The sequence below is a fragment of the Apostichopus japonicus genome, chromosome 12 (genome assembly GCF_037975245.1).
Source record: "Apostichopus japonicus isolate 1M-3 chromosome 12, ASM3797524v1, whole genome shotgun sequence".
Taxonomy (NCBI): domain Eukaryota; kingdom Metazoa; phylum Echinodermata; class Holothuroidea; order Aspidochirotida; family Stichopodidae; genus Apostichopus; species Apostichopus japonicus.
Window position 1 is genome coordinate 31,878,898 of NC_092572.1, and position 16,744 is coordinate 31,895,641.

The following is a 16,744-nucleotide window of genomic DNA, read 5'->3' on the forward strand; positions in this document are numbered from 1 at the left end:
CTACAGGTTATTCTGTGAGGTTTATGTTTTCCACTTGTTATTGTTGGGTACTGATTTCAGGTTGACATACTACAATATCTGTGAATTATTCTCCAGATTCCAATCAAATATCTGAAGCTTTCAGATGTTGTGGAAAAAATTACAGAGAAAGCCCTGATCTTGAAGGCTGATGTCTCGCTGGGAGTTTTGAATACCCTGAGGGCTATTGAAGTGATTCGGTGGGACCAGAAGCTGATTGAACAAGATTATAAAGATCTCATTAAATTCATTATCAACAATGAAAAGGTTGAAGTAGCACGGTGAGGACTAATTCAAAGTCGGCAAACCAAACTAAAGCTTTCACTCAATGTGATATTGAAAATAAGGTTATATTGGAATGTGTGATTTATAGAGCTAATAAAGAACATTCAGCAGAAATATATACAAGCATTTGATATCTATAAGCAATGGGGGGAACCATGTAAAATGTTTGGCTTTCTCACTGCATCATTACTTTTTCTGACAGTCTGCTACATCAATTTACCTAGTCATAATTTACTCCACTCCTTGCTTACCTGTCTCCCCACAAGCTTAGCTCCTTTTTATTCGACCATGTCTAGGGTGAACTGGTAACCTTTTTAGCACTGTACACCTTCTATAACCAGTGCTATTGGTCAAAGTCAATCCTTCTCTTTGTTCCACCAATGGTGCCTTGAAATGTTATCGTGGACAAATCATCATTTGTCGTTTTGATCTGCATATTATTAAGTATCATTATATCAATATTTTTTGTCTTAAAATTTCCAGTTAAAAGCTCTCCTCTTAAATGATAAGTTCTTAACTGCTCTCACTATCATGAGAGCTCATTAGATTTCTGGGTTCACCAGTTCCAAAACTGAAACAAGCCTACTCAACAGTTATAATATCTGTAAAATGTACACTAGGTTGATAGGTGCCCCCTTCTACACATGAGACTTCTATATCAAAGGTCATTTGAGGTCAGCAATGGTCAAAATATGAAAATCTTGTGTAATTAGGTGATTCCAAGAGTTAGTATGTATGTATTTTGGGTGGGTGGGTGAGCATGGCTGGTCTCAGTTCTCCTTTTACAAAATACACTATTTATCATAATATATAATTGTAGAAAACTAAGCATTTTCCTGAAAAATAAAGGCCTATGCCCTCTACCTTATTCTTTTTATGTTAATTTATCTAACAAATATATTTATTTCTTTCTTAATAAAATTCTATTTTATCGCACATTTTACTTTTTTCCTAGCTTACTATTACCAAGTCCACCGGTGGCTGTGAAAGATGAAAAATATCTGAATAGCTTACAATCCCGAAACATTTCAGGTAGCGTACATTCTGTTTCACGAATAACAAGAGCTTGGTAATTAGATGTAACAGATATCCTCTGTATATGATACTATAACTTTGCCTGACATTTCTTAAAGCTGTTTCATTCTAGTCCTGCTTCTGCATAGTGGTAAGAAACGTAACTCTGTCCAGCATGTTGAAAAAATGGAACTTAAGGCTTTTAGCCCGCAAAATGGTATTAATTGTATCAACAGTTAAGCGGGTAGATTATAATCAAAGCTTGGACAAGCTGACATCAGAAAACTTTATTCCATTCGCAACTAGACTCAATAACAGTGATAAAAATCATTACAAGGAAGTGTGAAGACAGCAATTCAAGAAGGTGTTACATTTGTTTTAGTGTGTGTATGAGTGTAGAGCAGTGAAGTAGATTGAACATGATCAGCTGAGTAAAATAAATTACTACAGTGAAAGGGATTAGGCACAGTTAATTAGCTGCATTAGTGCCTGTATTTGTTCAGGAGGGAGGAAATATTTTAGATTATATTAGTGCAAAATGTTGTGGTTTTCCCTAAGTTTCATCGTGAAGCAATTTATATGATAAGAATGAATGCCAATATTACCTGTAACTTTGAAATGTAATTTTTATCCTAAAAACAGAGAAATGTGGCAACGAATACAAAAATGTGTGTTCAATAAAATATCCCATGTGAGAGTGGCTGAGGGTCTCATTGTTATCTACTTATACTCATTTCAGTTGAATGGATCATTGGAGCAAACTTAATTCACACATTAAATGGGACAACTGGAGAATGGATGGTGAGATGCATTATCTTGTATTTTTTTAAATTATTGTCCTTCATTTCAGATTGTGTTCTGAAATTCATCAGAAAACACAATAACTCACCAAGCGTGTGGTCCACAAACTTCAAACTCTGTATGTTTATAACCGTTCATAGCTCTTGGGTGCTTTAGTTAATTTGCAATGTCAAATGTCATTTGACTTCACCTTCGGACAGGTGAATTGATGAATGTCATACTTGGGTGGTAGGTGCTCCATAAAGCAGCTTTGGTAGAGGTTAAAGGTCAAGTGAGGTCAACAGGAGGAAAACTTTGACAGTGTAAACAAGCAGACTCAATAATTCTGGCGAATCACATGTTATGTGGTTGCCCCTCAGTAAGTTCTAGGTTGCTTTAGTTATTGGGAAATTCCAATTGGGGTGAGTAGATGTCAAATTTCAAATTATTGTAATTTTGAATAACTCCAAAAGTCAAAGGATAGCTTTGACGAACTTTACACGTGGTACGTAGCTCAACCATATTGAGTACTCAAATGTCACTCATGGTAACAAATATTAGCTCCAAAAGTAAAACTTGGATGAACTTCACACTTGGTATGTGGATCCAGCCTCAAAGTATAAAAACTGTCTGTACACAGAAGTCAGTAAATATTCTGACACACTGTAAATGTTGCATGGAACCACTAAGCCTCTTGGTTTACTGGTTTATTCCTTAACAAAGTGCAAACAAGTATAAGTGATTCTTGTGTGTTTGTGTGTGTGTGTGTAAATGATATATACCTTCTAAAACATAATTAACCATCGTGGAATATCAAGCATTGCATGAAGATATCTCTGGGAAAGCTGTTGGCTGTTTTCATTATTGTGGTGGTCAGAACTCATCTTAATCCTAGATTTTAGTATGTTTTAGTGGAGATCAAATGTCAATGGAGAACTGAAGAATGCAAATTTAATAGTTGTAGCTTTGCTGAATATATTTTCTTGGCTGTTTGTTATAGAATGAGGTTGAGAAAATTTAATATCACCATTGGTCAATATAATTAACAGTATCAGTAAATCTCATACTTGGTACATTAGGTAGGTACACCTTCATGAATACTACCCTTGTAGTAGTTTTGGCAAGGATCATATGTCATATTAATGTCAGCAAATGGTCAAAAACTTTGATAACTGTGTAAACATTTTACGAGTGTCATACTTTATAATGACTTCTTGGTTGCCACTCATTTCGTGTTACAATATTGTACAAAGGTTTCAATCAAATTGGAACACTGTATACAGTAGTTAGAAGGTGAAATATGTATCAGAGAAGTGGTGCTCTTGTATTGAGGGACTTTCACAACATATGTCTTGTCCCACATGTTATCTTTGCTGTCTGCTCTATTATACCTAATTCCCTGCGATGTACGCTAGAAGTTTTTTTTAAGGAAAGTTGTAAACGATCAAAATATTTCACAATGAAAATGAAATAATGCCATGAGCCTCCTTCCTTAATAACAGTTGTTTAAGGGCTTATGATCGATATAATTTATCCTAAAGCTAAACAGGAAAATACCCCATATTATATAAAACATCCATCTGACTTTTTATCCAACATCAGAAAGCTGTTTGGTCTGGATTTGGGTAATTTTTTTTTGTATATTGAAAGATCCTTTAGTGATATGTGATGAAAAAAAATGTGTTGATGTAATGAGAAATGGAGCTTGAAGTTTGTGATCTTCTAATTTTATTACATTTTATTGAGATGACCTACATCAGCAAACTCATTAAACAAAAATCTATATATAACAAGGCATCGCAAATTCTCTGGGATTTTTGGTTCATGATATAGTTTCTATCAGGTTTGTATGATTTTCCACCATATGTATTTGTGTCTTTCAAATTTAGAAATTTAGATTACCAGGGAGGATGTCAGCAAAACTATCATCACTGAAACCAATCACTGGTGAGTTTCTGGTATTAATAGGAACAATCATTTTAAAATGTGTATCCCTGTAACTGTAGAACAAGCGCTGAAGTACATAAAATCATCTGTAACCACAATTGAAGCAGTCATACATAGCCACGTCTGGATTGCTACTGATAAATGAAGGTTCTGTATTCTCAGTGTTGTTGACGTTCTTTGCCCTGATGGTCCTACAAGCCCTGTCCTTTCAGTACTTGTTACTAACTTCACCTGTGTTCTTATTGACCAGCCCTTGAAAAAACTATGGAGGCTGGCTTTAAAGTATACTTACTAAAGGTTCAGTCAACTTCTGAAAATGTCAGGACAAAACTAGACTTTTCAGACTTTTTTTGTCGTTGGACTGGCTTATGATTTTTTATATATTGCATGAAAGATTGGTACAGTTGATGATATGATGTGTTCTATAACTGTTTTTGTGGTTAATTCAAATACATTTTTATGTCACTTTTCTCCATCAATAAAGACGAAACAAATAAAACAGTGGAACAACAAGAAGACAAACTCAACGATGTTCCAAGCAAAGGAAAGGTAAGTTAAGAATCATGACTCACTTTTGAAATGTTCTCCAATGTAATAAGACCTGTTGGGAGTTTATGGATTGTCCAGATCATATATACATACCAAAATTTTCTTTTTAAATACCATCACACATAAGAAGTAGACCTTGTAGATGTAATTTTTCTAATAACTTCTAAAATAATAAGTACATCAAACTTAGAGCATCAAAAGGATCTTCAGACGCAGACATAAAAGAAAAGGGAGGAAAACAGACCAAACAGACATTTTCACATACTCACAGATTTATCAAGCTGTTTGGGACACTGGACAATGTATGGGGTACAGTTAGTACAATGGGCAGTGAAATAAAATGACGTAGGAGGTGAAAGGATTACTGAAGATGAAAATGGATGCAGCATATAAACTATGCAGTAAACTACAATGAAGAAAAACGTTACGAAAAAAGATTTAAAAAAATCAAATAAGTAATTATGAGTCTGTAAGGTGACGAGAAAAGGGATTAGGCTGAAATATGACTGATATGTTGCCTTATGATAACTGATACTTATGAGATAATTTTGTGTGACAAGATTGCTAATGGCATGTTCAGCTTAATTGTGTAAGTTATTGTACACAGGAATTAAGCTTAATCTTTGACAGTGCAGTACATCGCACATTGGTGAAATCAAATCAAAGTTGGAATGACATTCCACTCTGTTATTATCAATCTAGTTCCATTTTGTTTGAAGCACATATCTTATTGTTGCAACTATTATGTATGTGTATTGCAATTGCAGCAAACTTTGTAGTACTGAGAGGCACACCCTTCTGAAATTTGACATTCATTCGTCTTATAATATAATAGGATTGACCACAGGTTTATGTGCATGGTATTTCATAAATCTGGAATAAATGTTATATCTTACTGTTTAACTGAAATGTTTTATTATTTACTATGTACTGAGGCCTTAAATGATGACGGAGACTAAATTAACTTTCAGATGATGAGTAAATTGTATTTATACTGTGAGTCGATAAATATTTGAAGATATACAGGTTGCTTGTGTCATAATATTATGACCTTAGATACATCTTTGATATTAATAATAAGTCTTGCAGATATTATACTGATAAGTTGAATTATTTAGTGAATGGAATTTTCTAAATGTCTAGATACAGTGCATGCAGATGCTGCACCAGAAATTCCAAAATAGAGGGACAAGTGGGGTGTGGGAGGCAAACAGAGGTTGGAGAGAATTTTGAAGTGTACAAGAGGACCTGTGTAAAGTGCATATCACAGGAAACTTAAGCAGTGACTAGCTGAGTTACGTTTCTAACAGCAAATTTAAAGCACAAATTATATGTGAGAGACAAGTCAGTTTCTATGAAATGCATTTCAAAGCCCTGGTGGGGGTTCCATAGTGAGAAACTCCCAGAAGTTGTTGGAAAACGTAATTAAAAGGTCAAGTGACACGTAGACTTGACTTTACATACTTTAAAACTTAACAATTCTTATGTTAAGAAAAACACAACAACGCGATCATTTTTCGTCTCCAAAGGGGTAGAAATCGGTAAAAAGTACGAGTACGTAATAGATTCAGTGACGTCATGGGGGGGGGGTTGCAATATCTGTTCAGAATTTTTCAAAAGCCTTCAGTACCAGTTTGGGAAGTACATAACAGTAATAAATAATAAAAACTCAAGTTTATTTTTTGTATGTATTCTCTATTGTAAGCAAAGCTGTCGCTTCTAGTAGCCTGCCAACAAAATCTGGATGATTGAAATGTCAAATATACTAGCCTAAAATAAAAGAACAGTTTGAATAAAGTAGCCTAAACCACTATGTCAATGGGATCTGGATAGCTTAGGCTTTCATTTTAATAAAAGTGTAATGGAAATAAATCTGAAATTGTTCATTAATCCATGGAATATCAAGGTTACTTGCTAATAAATGGGAACAAGAGCATCAATGACGCAGTATCTCAATACTGGAAGTTTTAATTTTGATTCCTAATTTCAAATCTTTGCTCTGTCGATACCACTGTTGAAAGACAATTCTATTCTATTCTCTTTCATAAACATTAAACCGCAGATAACAAACCAATCGCTGAGAAGTAATATGTCACGTGCCCATAATAAACCATAAACATCGAATAATAATTAACAAATGAGCAGGAAAACGTGGGCAAAAGTTCCCTACAAACAAGCTTTGGAGCGTGTGCAAAAAAGGTCTGCCAAAGTGTGTTTTCAGCCCGATTTGGCCCGATTTGGACATACATCGGTGAAAAGGTCATAAAATGAGATACAATTCTGGAATAAAAAATAGTAACTTTTGTTGGTCTATATGATATATTTTCCTCTGGAATTCCAGAGGAAAAGAACTTTGTTTCAAGACGCTGAAATTTTGTTAAGAGAAGAGAGAGTCCCACTTACTGTTACAATATCTCTATACATGTAATGTACTGAGATAAAAAAATCACATTTTATCCCATGCGGGGAACAAACAGCAAATTTCTGTCAATTCATTTCGAGAAAAACAAAAAATTTGGCAACATGTTTGAAACACCAAATTCGCATACAAATATTAAGTCAGCATGAAATTGATATTTATGAAGTCTATGCTCTCTAGAGAGGAATACTTGTCATTGGAACTTTTGTTTAAATATAATGTTATTACTTAGTTACAATGGAAACCAGATGTAAGTAAAACTTTAATTTAAGACTAGCAACTTCCCTAAAGGCTGGTAGTGACCTGTTAATTAACACTGCCCTGCAGCTGTGCCAAAACATCCAGTGAACAGACGATTCACAGAGTTGATTGCTCCCCACTACAATGAAACAAAATTAGAAATTTGGAGGCCATCAACCACTTCAGCAAAGCTTTTGAAATCTGCTTCGGTGTTGTTTTATGGCATCCTCATTGTTCGGATGAACATAGAAGCTTGCAAGTGGTGGTGGCTCTTCTCTGACAGGAACAGGACACTCCTCTCCAAGAGTTCCACTTCTGCAGAAGTTGTGCAAGCAATCAAAATGTTCCCATACGTAATCTGTAGAACAGTAAAGATATGAAGAATAATATAATAATAGTTCATAAAAACATACCATTTAGACAGAGGCACTCCAATCACTCCATTTCGGTCAATAGTCATGGCACAATGCACAGTTGTCAGTCAAGTCTTTGGATGCCCAACTAAGGTGACAGCTGATACACCTCGATTGGTGTGGATACATGGGTCAGTTTTTACCTGACAACTTGTGCCTGAACAATTCCAATATACTTTTTACTGATTACAACAAAAACCCTACACCTGTTTGTGCACCTAATATTATGGATTATGTAATCTTCAGCAGGATGTGTGGTCATTGTCTCAGTAGCTTAACCACTGTTTATGTAGTAAAGTAAACATGTGGACAGAGTAACATCCTGTCCCATCCCCTTGTAATCCATGGTAAAAGGGTGTATAAGATGCTACTTTCACCATTTGTATTCAGTAGCAGATATCCAGCCAAGTGAAGATATAATATACTCTGTTAAATCCAACTACTTGTTTGTTCCTTTATTTCTTGTTCACATACAGCTGTGACAACTCTACCAGATACAGTATGTATACGCTAATTGAAGTAAAAACTGATGGCCTCACTACACATTCCAGACTGCCCCACAGTGTTGGTGTCAAAATTAATAATGATCCTCTTTCCAGAATGTGATAGCACCAATAGATTTTCCAGACAAATCTACTATCAATCTTGAAAATTACCTTGAAGCGTCATCTTTGTCATGTTCAGATTCATCAGATGAGTGAACTAATGGAGTATAGTCCGGACTACCTGGCGGTTTTTCGGTGTATCCCGATGAGGATGCCACAGCAGCAGACGGACCATCATAGCCACTGTGAGATGGCCCTGGTTGCTTTGATGGTGTTCTTGTCTCTGTTGGTCCAGTCAGCAACTTCAATGGTGGTAGGGGGACCAGTGACCACTGGACTTCTACATGTGTTACATTAACTGAAAATTAGAATAAACGCATATTATACCACACACATACAGTAGGCTGCTCTATGACAGGGGTCAGCTGCCTAGATGGCTCACTTATCTTTTCTCAAGGAGAGCATATTCTCCTACTTTATGTGGCTGCAAAAATATGGGCCACTCACACCATGAGCATTGCAAATGACTTCAGCTTGGTTTCATATAGTATAACTACAATGTTATCTCCCTTCTCTCAGTAACTATAGATGTAGCCTATATATCTCCCTGTGAAGCCATCAGGTATAGCCTCCTCAACCACTCTCGTCAGGAAGGGGGATATGATGGATAAAATACAATGTATGTTATCCCCTAGTCAGCCTGCCCCGATGTGCAGTTTTAATTGCTACAGTATTTTGCTTTCAACGAGTACTGTTTCTAAAATGTTGGCCCTGTACTCACTTCTGCTATTGAATACTCTATAGATGTATGAGTTTTCCATTTTTCCTTGTATTACCCTAGCTTACACTTCTCCACAACATTTCCTCCCCCACTCCCCCCCCCCCCATTCATCACTCTATTTATAGGGACTTTTCGGGCGTCACACTGCTGCCTCCCTTTTGTCTGGTAGCTTGCCCCCCCCCCCCATATATATGCCTCGATGTTTTACTGGTGGAGTTTCTTGTATCCCGTTCAAAACTGACTACTTAAATCTTTAATGCCTGTCACCACCCTCCCTCCCCCATTTCCCAACTGTTTTTCGGTAATTACAAGCACATGTATATAAGATCATGCTACCTTTAGATGGAGATGTACATTCTGCAGAATCCATGCCTTTTTTTTCACTGCAGTTGGTTGGGGAACAGCTTCTAGATTAATCTAAGTATTGAAAATTGGGAAAGAAAATAACAAGGAAGTTATGAAAGTTCATTTAAGAAAGCAGTTTGATATGTTTGAAAGTACCTGTCACAAGCGTTTTCTCTTGTAACAAAAATTGCAGCCCTACCACCAAAAATGGCAAAATATAAGGATGTCATTTACTGTGCAACATATGAGCTATGACTCTGAGTATGAAGATAGGTGGGATCACATTATTGGGCAAAATGACATGTAAACATGTGATGCTTATTATTCTGGATTTTTCATTATGTACCACTGATCAAATGCTTTAGTTAGCCCTAGCCTACGCCTAACTTTATCGTCGCCATACCTAATTTAGGGCCTAACTGAACGAAATTATAAGAATTAGCCTACTGTAAGTTAGTAATAATACTAAGTCAGTCCTTGTAGTAGGCCTAGGCCAGAAAATACACTTACTCTTTTCCGATCCAGCTTCGCAAGTACTGGTCTACTTGTTTCTATCTCTCCTCGAGATTTGAAGATACTTTCTCCAAATAGAGAAGGAACGGCATTGTCTTGTAGACGGCGAGCTGTTGGTGTTCCAATTCCAAGTTGCGCGGATAGGCGATAGGAAATGAATATTTAAATAGTGAAGTGCGCACTGCACACATAAGATTCGCTCGAAGGTCCAAGCCAATCTTTACTTAGGCAGCTAGGCTGGCTGAGTGCACTGGTACTAAGCTATCGCTGTATCCAGTGTTTGACGAACACGAAACTTCCTTGTACTGTTGTGCACCCATTCTCATATGATATTTTGTTTACTGTCCGTGACGTATTGTTTGCGTCTTTGATCTTGGTTAGCATATTAGGCCTATTTAGTTTTGGCAACATTGGCAGTTCCCCCTGTGACGTCATTATCTTACGGGATGAGCTTGGTTATTAACTTAATTAAAACAGTAAAGAAACAATCGTGGAACTCCAAATTTGGAGTATAGGGTTTTGATATGTAGCTTCTCAATTTGTGCAAGTTTGAAGTGAATCTGTAACGTGTCACTTGACCTTTAGGCACTATTGGGGGTGCTTCCAGACCAGAAGCTGAGAAGCTTTCAGACAGTTTTTGTTGTGATTTTAACTTAAGAACAGGAATACATTACAGACATTGCAATTTCATTGGCATATATTTCAAGGCCCTGTGGGGTCCAAGTGGCAAAGACCCTGGATGGTGTAACATTCTTCTCTGCCTAATATTACCCAAAGAATGTAAATTGGGCAGAAGGGAAATTCAGGGGAAGGGAAATTTAGTCAGGTTGGCGGGCGGGCGTGTGTGTACCCGTGTGTGTCTGTGATATTTGCTTGGTTACACTGTAATTAAACAAGGGAAAGTTGGACTAAACTCAAACTTGGTATATAGATCCGCCATAGTGAGAAGGTGTGCCCTATTGTATTTGGTGCCTGTGAAGGTCACCAAAGATTAGTTATATGCCAAAAACCAAAATATTAACAAGCAATTACTCCCATTTACAGGGTTCGACATGGTTGATATTTTTGGAATAGTTGTTAATGGGGTAAAGTATCGTTTCGAAACATAACGTCATTTGATCCAAGGTCAACAAAGGTCAATTAGGGGGTCAATAAATAGTATTTTTACAATAACTTGAGAACCAAATGTCCATCAAGGTTGGGAGTTACGCTATTGTAATCCAATAGTCGACCTGCATTTGGGTGACTTTTGACCTCAGGTTGACCTCCAGTGACCTGTATTAGTTTCTTTCAAGTTGATTATTTCTAGTTTCGTGGCCATATTCCAATCTAAATTATCCTCTCCTCTGCAACCTTAATGTGCGAAGTTATTAGAGATCAAGGTTTGGTTTGGTTTTGTTAAAATTCTTAATAAATACAGTTAGGGTGATTCTGTGAGTTCTGTAAAAAAAAAAGCTTACTCTTGCTCTTATCAGACACCTGGTCCTCAACAGGCTCTCAAAGGACCAACGGTTGATTGGTGATATTTTTGGCAATAATATTGTGTCGGATTACATAACAATTTTAAGACAGTGCTGCTCCCTTGTAGAAATTCCTTACAAGCAAGCAACTATAGTGCCCTTGATGTTTACAGTAGCTGACTTGGATGTCAAATAGGGGGGATTATCATAACTTGGGGGGGGGGGGAGACAATGCACCCCTTGTTGTCAACACTGAGTGCATGAAGATAATTCAGAAACTTCTAATCATTGGATGAAAACAAATTTTACAGGAGTGATATTTATACAAGGACACGATTAATAAAATCTCACATAACTAATGTTAAACCCTTCTTTCTCCTGTAAGCTTGAAAAGTATGAAAAGCTTATAATCATGTTAAAACTAAAAAGCATGTGGGAACTTGCATACAGTTTATACGTGAATGCATTTTTGGTTACGACACTGAAGGCTCAGTAAACCTCTGCAATTGCGCTGGCGTGTGTATTGAACTATTAATGTGTGTGTGTGTGTATATGACAGGTAGGTTGTAAGTACATGTTCTTTGCAACAACAAGTTTGACCTCTTTAATATTCATTAGTGGGTGAGGCTTACTGGGAAATCGTAAAAAAAAACAGCTTGTAAACATGATTTCTCAACAAACACAACTTGAATCAATGTCATACTTGGTAGACAGATGCCCTATGATGTGTTTCCCATCTCATGAATATTAATGAGTTTGCAGGTCTTACCATAATGTATTGAATATGTCAATATCTCTGCAACCTTATTTCCCATAAAGTTTATACTTGGTATGGTAATGTAAGTACAGAGTATGTACATGTTTTTTGCAACAACACTTTCCAACTTGTGAATATTCAGGAAAATTGTCAAAAGCAGCTTGTAAACATGATATCTCAACAACCACAAGTTGAATCAATGTAAACAAATGGTAGATAGATTCTCTGTTGTGAAAAGTACCCTATTGTTCTTGGTTCTCATCTCATGAATATTAATGAGTGGTTGAGGCTCAACGTGACATTTGGTTCACACTGATATGGTGATGTTGCTGCATAATAAGCACTTTTTTTTATGATAACTCCAACTCTATGTTATTTTTGTTCATCAAATTGCAAGAAATGGCCTTTAAACACAAGACAAGAACCAAGTGTTCAATGGCTTTCATCCTTGTTGTCATTAAGTTTGTCATACTATATTCATACAATCAACCATGTTGTTCCTGTGTGCATATAATGAGTATTAATCAGTGAACATAAACTTCTTTATCAGATATCTCTGAAATAGTATTTCTAATTAGCTTTATACTTGTACTTGGAAGAAAAATTAAGTATATGTAGTTTATAGATTTTATGATATCATAAACTTTGACCTCACTGATATTCATGCTAAAATATGTTTTTCTACTATGCCACTTCAGAGGCTTTGTCAACATGATAACTGATTCCTGGTACCTTCCTGTATCTGTTGCCACACAATTCAATAGATAATCCTCTTCATTTTGTTATGCACAAGTTCATGAATACTTACACCTATGGCTTACCACACTATAAATACGTTTGGCTATCGGAACAACTAAACATTTTCATTTTCTGGTCGGAGTTTACAATGATAGATCCTGTTTATGACTTTGATCTCTGATGAACTCAAATGAACTTTGACCTGTATTCAAATCGATAGGGATGGTTCTAAATCAATGCTTTTGGGAAACTTAAGTAATACAGTTTGCATGACTTTGTACATGGAATGTGGATCTGCTTTAGTAAGTACATATATCCTTTCAGTTGAACTCCAAATGTAACGCTTGGTTGAGCTTCATACTTGCTATGCTAAGTTGAGATGCTCAAGTGTAGGAATCAAACGGTGAAAGGTCTTTTAAGGTCAACAAAAAGTAAGGATTCACTTTTTAACCCAACTATGGCTACCTGTTTACTAGTCAATATTATCATACTGTGTATCTAACTCATTTCAACGTATTTAATTGCAGGACGTATCAGCATCATCCCTCTCAGGCATTCCTGTGCCATCACAGTCCGCAGATGCCCCACACTCAAAGAAGAGACGGTTTATTGAATCTACAGCTGCAGTGACGGTAAATTTCAGTCTATTGGTCATCTCAGAATATCTTCCAAGATATTGATGATTTCGACTGTTAAACAATATTAATATCATACAGAAAAGCAAGCCTGTAAAGGACTGATCAAAATTGACTATGACAATGTTGGATGTTGCCGTTGCACCTGTTGAAATTAAAATTATCAAAACTTTTATTTTGTATGAAATGAAAAATTGTATCATATAACCAGGGTCTTACATTCACCATCTTTCAAGAGGGATGTGAAACAATTTCAAGGCCGACTTCGTTCTTTGTGATTGACAGCAGTGACAAGCTGAGCAACATTTCGTAAAACAAATGCAGCAACTTGTTTTATGATCGCAACTGGACACTGATATTGGCTGGGAGTTCAGAGTCCCAGAAGAAGCAGCTCCTTTATACTGCACTTGTTTACCTTCAAGCAAATTTAGAAACAAAACTCAGAAAAAGGAATTACACTAACATTTCTCAGGGACCTTGCGAGGATCCAAAGGGCAAGTCCCTGGAAACTTCAGCATGTTTAGATATCCTTTGTGTTTTAGAAGCGAGTTAAAAGCACAAAATACCTTTAAGAGAGAATAAACCGCACTTAACCGACTTGGCTTGATTCATGTTGACTGCAGAGACTAGCTGAGCTATGTTTATAACAGCAATTTAAAAGCACAAAAATATGGGAGAGAGAAATAAATTTCTATAGAAAGCATTTCAAAGCAGTGCTGGAGGTCAGGGGGTTGACCCCAGAAGTTTTGGGATTATGAGATATTTTTTGTTAACTTGTAGCGAATGTGAAGCACAATAGCACAAGTCCGGAAGAGGAATTTCATGTCTGTGGGAGGTGTTCCAAGCCTGGAAAGCTGTAGTGCTTTCAGAAACTTCTTGTAGCTATTTAGCTTAACACAGAAAATCATAGCAATGTCATTAGAATATATTTCAAATCGCTGAAGGGGTTCAAGGGGAAAATACTCAAAGGTGTCACAATTTTGTTAGCCTAATATTACCCAAATAAAGGAAATAGGACCGAATGCACAGTCAGGTTTGTTTACTGCAGCCGACTTGGATTGAATTAGGGCGAGAGGGGGGATTTTGATAATTGGGGGGGGGGGGGGGCGGGGATGCCCCATTGTTGCCAACACTGATTGAATGCTGATAATTATCAACCTTGTTTTTAAAAACTAGCTTTACAGAATGGGATTTTTGTACAAGGACATGATGGATAAAAAGAACACAATTTCTTATGTTAAATTTCTTCCTCGTGTAAGCTTGATCTGAAAACTTAGCAATCATGGTCAAATGTATAAAGCTTGTGTGAACTTGCATACCTGATTTGTGAATGCATTTTGATACTGATAGGAATTTTATGAATTGCTACAGATTGAGAGCGTCATTTGGCAATGTAGGATAAGTTTTAGACATGTTAACTCCAAAAATTCAGCTTTGATGTATTTCATAATCCCATGTGGATTCTTCAAGGTAAGTACAAGACCTGTTAGTTGTAGAAGTCATAGGTGATTTGAATTCAACAATTCTAAAATTCTTGTAAGCACACATTAGTGAAGTTTACCATAAAAGTTCATATTATCCAACATTGACCTGAAATGCATTTTGATACTGATAGAAATTTTATGAATTGCTACAGATTGAAAGCGTCATTTGGCAATGTAGGATAAGTTTTAGACATGTTAACTCCAAAAATTCAGCTTTGATGTATTTCATAATCCCATGTGGATTCTTCAAGGTAATTACAAGACTTGTTAGTTGTAGAAGTCATAGGTAATTTGAATTCAACAATTCTAAAATTCTTGTAAGTACACATTAGTGAAGTTTACCATAAAAGTTCATATTATCCAACATTGACCTGAAATGACTTTGCACCTCCGCGCATATCGATAGAATTTAATGTCTAATAATTTGCATGACCTTTGTTCATTGAATGTGGACCTGCTTTAGAAAGTGCATGTATCTTTTCAGTACTCAAAATGTAAATCTTAGACGAACTTCGTACTTGCTATGTAGAGGTTCTCAAGAACAAGACTCCTTTGGTTAGTTTTTGGTAAAGTAGTAGTCAAAGTATGAACATTTCATCAATAGTTTGTGAATTCACCAGTGGTCAAACTTTAAATCTTGTCTGCACTGTTACATTAAATATATTAATCTGGCAGGATTCAGTAAGCCTACCTGGTTATTTTGAATATCCTTACTGTGTATCTATTAATTCATTTCAAACTTTTTATCTGTAGGACGTATCACCATCATCCCTCTCAGGCAGTCCTGCGCCATCACAGTCAGCAGATGTCCCACACTCCAAGAAAAGACGCTATAATGAACATACAGCTGCAGCAATGGTAAAGCTCAGTCTATTTGTCATCTCAGGCTATTTTCCAAAACATTGATAAGTTTGATCTTAAACCTATATAAACATAAACTAAAAGCATGCCCATTAAGGACTGATTACAATTGCTAGTGACAATGCTTGAAAGTTGGAGTTGCACTTGTTTAGATCATTTTTGAACATTTCTTATGTTGGAGCTTGAGGAAATGACAAGAAGGCATGATGACTTAACAACCTATCAAATTTCCAGTTTGGCTTATAGAGAATGAAGAAAGTAAAGACATACTTTCCATATTGTTGCATTTCATTGACATGCAATACCAAATTGTACCATCTTTACCAATGTAATTCAGTTTATCATTATTGCTTTAAGTTAGAAATAAATATTAAGCTCTTGAGTCTTTTCGATACTAGGTGATTCATAAATAACATAAAACTTGATATAAATCATTTAACTATGCGTTGAAACCAGGTAAAAACTTGAATAAAACTGATAAAATACTGGCAAACACCACATAAGTTTTCTCAAATCTTAGGTACAGTCAGAGTAAATTAATAAATGAGTTAAAATGTAAGCCAAATTTCTTACGTAATATAGGTTTATTAGACACACAGACGAAATACACAGTTAGAGTCCAGAACCGTTAGTTTTTTAGTTTTCTAAGTACACACCTACATGTGTAACTATGAGTACACAAAACTATGCTAGAACAGGGCTGAGTATGAGAACACATATCTATTCTAGAACAGGACTGTGTTTGAGTACACAATCTATTATAGAACAGGGCTGAGTATGAGAACACATAATCTAGTATAGAACAGGGCTGAGTATGAGAACACATAATCTAGTATAGAACAGGGCTGAGTATGAGTACACATAATCTATTATAGAACAGGGCTGAGTATGAGTACACATAATCTATTATAGAACAGGGCTGAGTATGAGTACACATAATCTAGTATAGAACAGGGCTGA

The 16,744-nt window shown here is 36.1% G+C and overlaps 1 protein-coding gene across 9 annotated transcripts in view; it reads left to right on the forward strand.

The window, feature by feature from the left end:
* The window catches only part of LOC139977726 (uncharacterized), a 204,413-nt gene that overhangs the window by 153,259 nt on the left and 34,410 nt on the right, over positions 1 to 16,744 (forward strand). For 7 of the 9 annotated variants that reach the window (XM_071987248.1, XM_071987246.1, XM_071987253.1 and 4 more), the window contains exons 7-14: positions 97 to 299; positions 1,259 to 1,335; positions 2,057 to 2,118; positions 3,987 to 4,044; positions 4,529 to 4,593; positions 8,350 to 8,523; positions 13,332 to 13,436; positions 15,677 to 15,781. In XM_071987248.1, the coding sequence (XP_071843349.1) occupies positions 97 to 299; positions 1,259 to 1,335; positions 2,057 to 2,118; positions 3,987 to 4,044; positions 4,529 to 4,593; positions 8,350 to 8,523; positions 13,332 to 13,436; positions 15,677 to 15,781 (849 nt within the window). The remainder of the gene's footprint in view (positions 1 to 96; positions 300 to 1,258; positions 1,336 to 2,056; positions 2,119 to 3,986; positions 4,045 to 4,528; positions 4,594 to 8,349; positions 8,524 to 13,331; positions 13,437 to 15,676; positions 15,782 to 16,744) is intronic. The other 2 variants (XM_071987250.1, XM_071987252.1) reach the window with 2 other exon arrangements.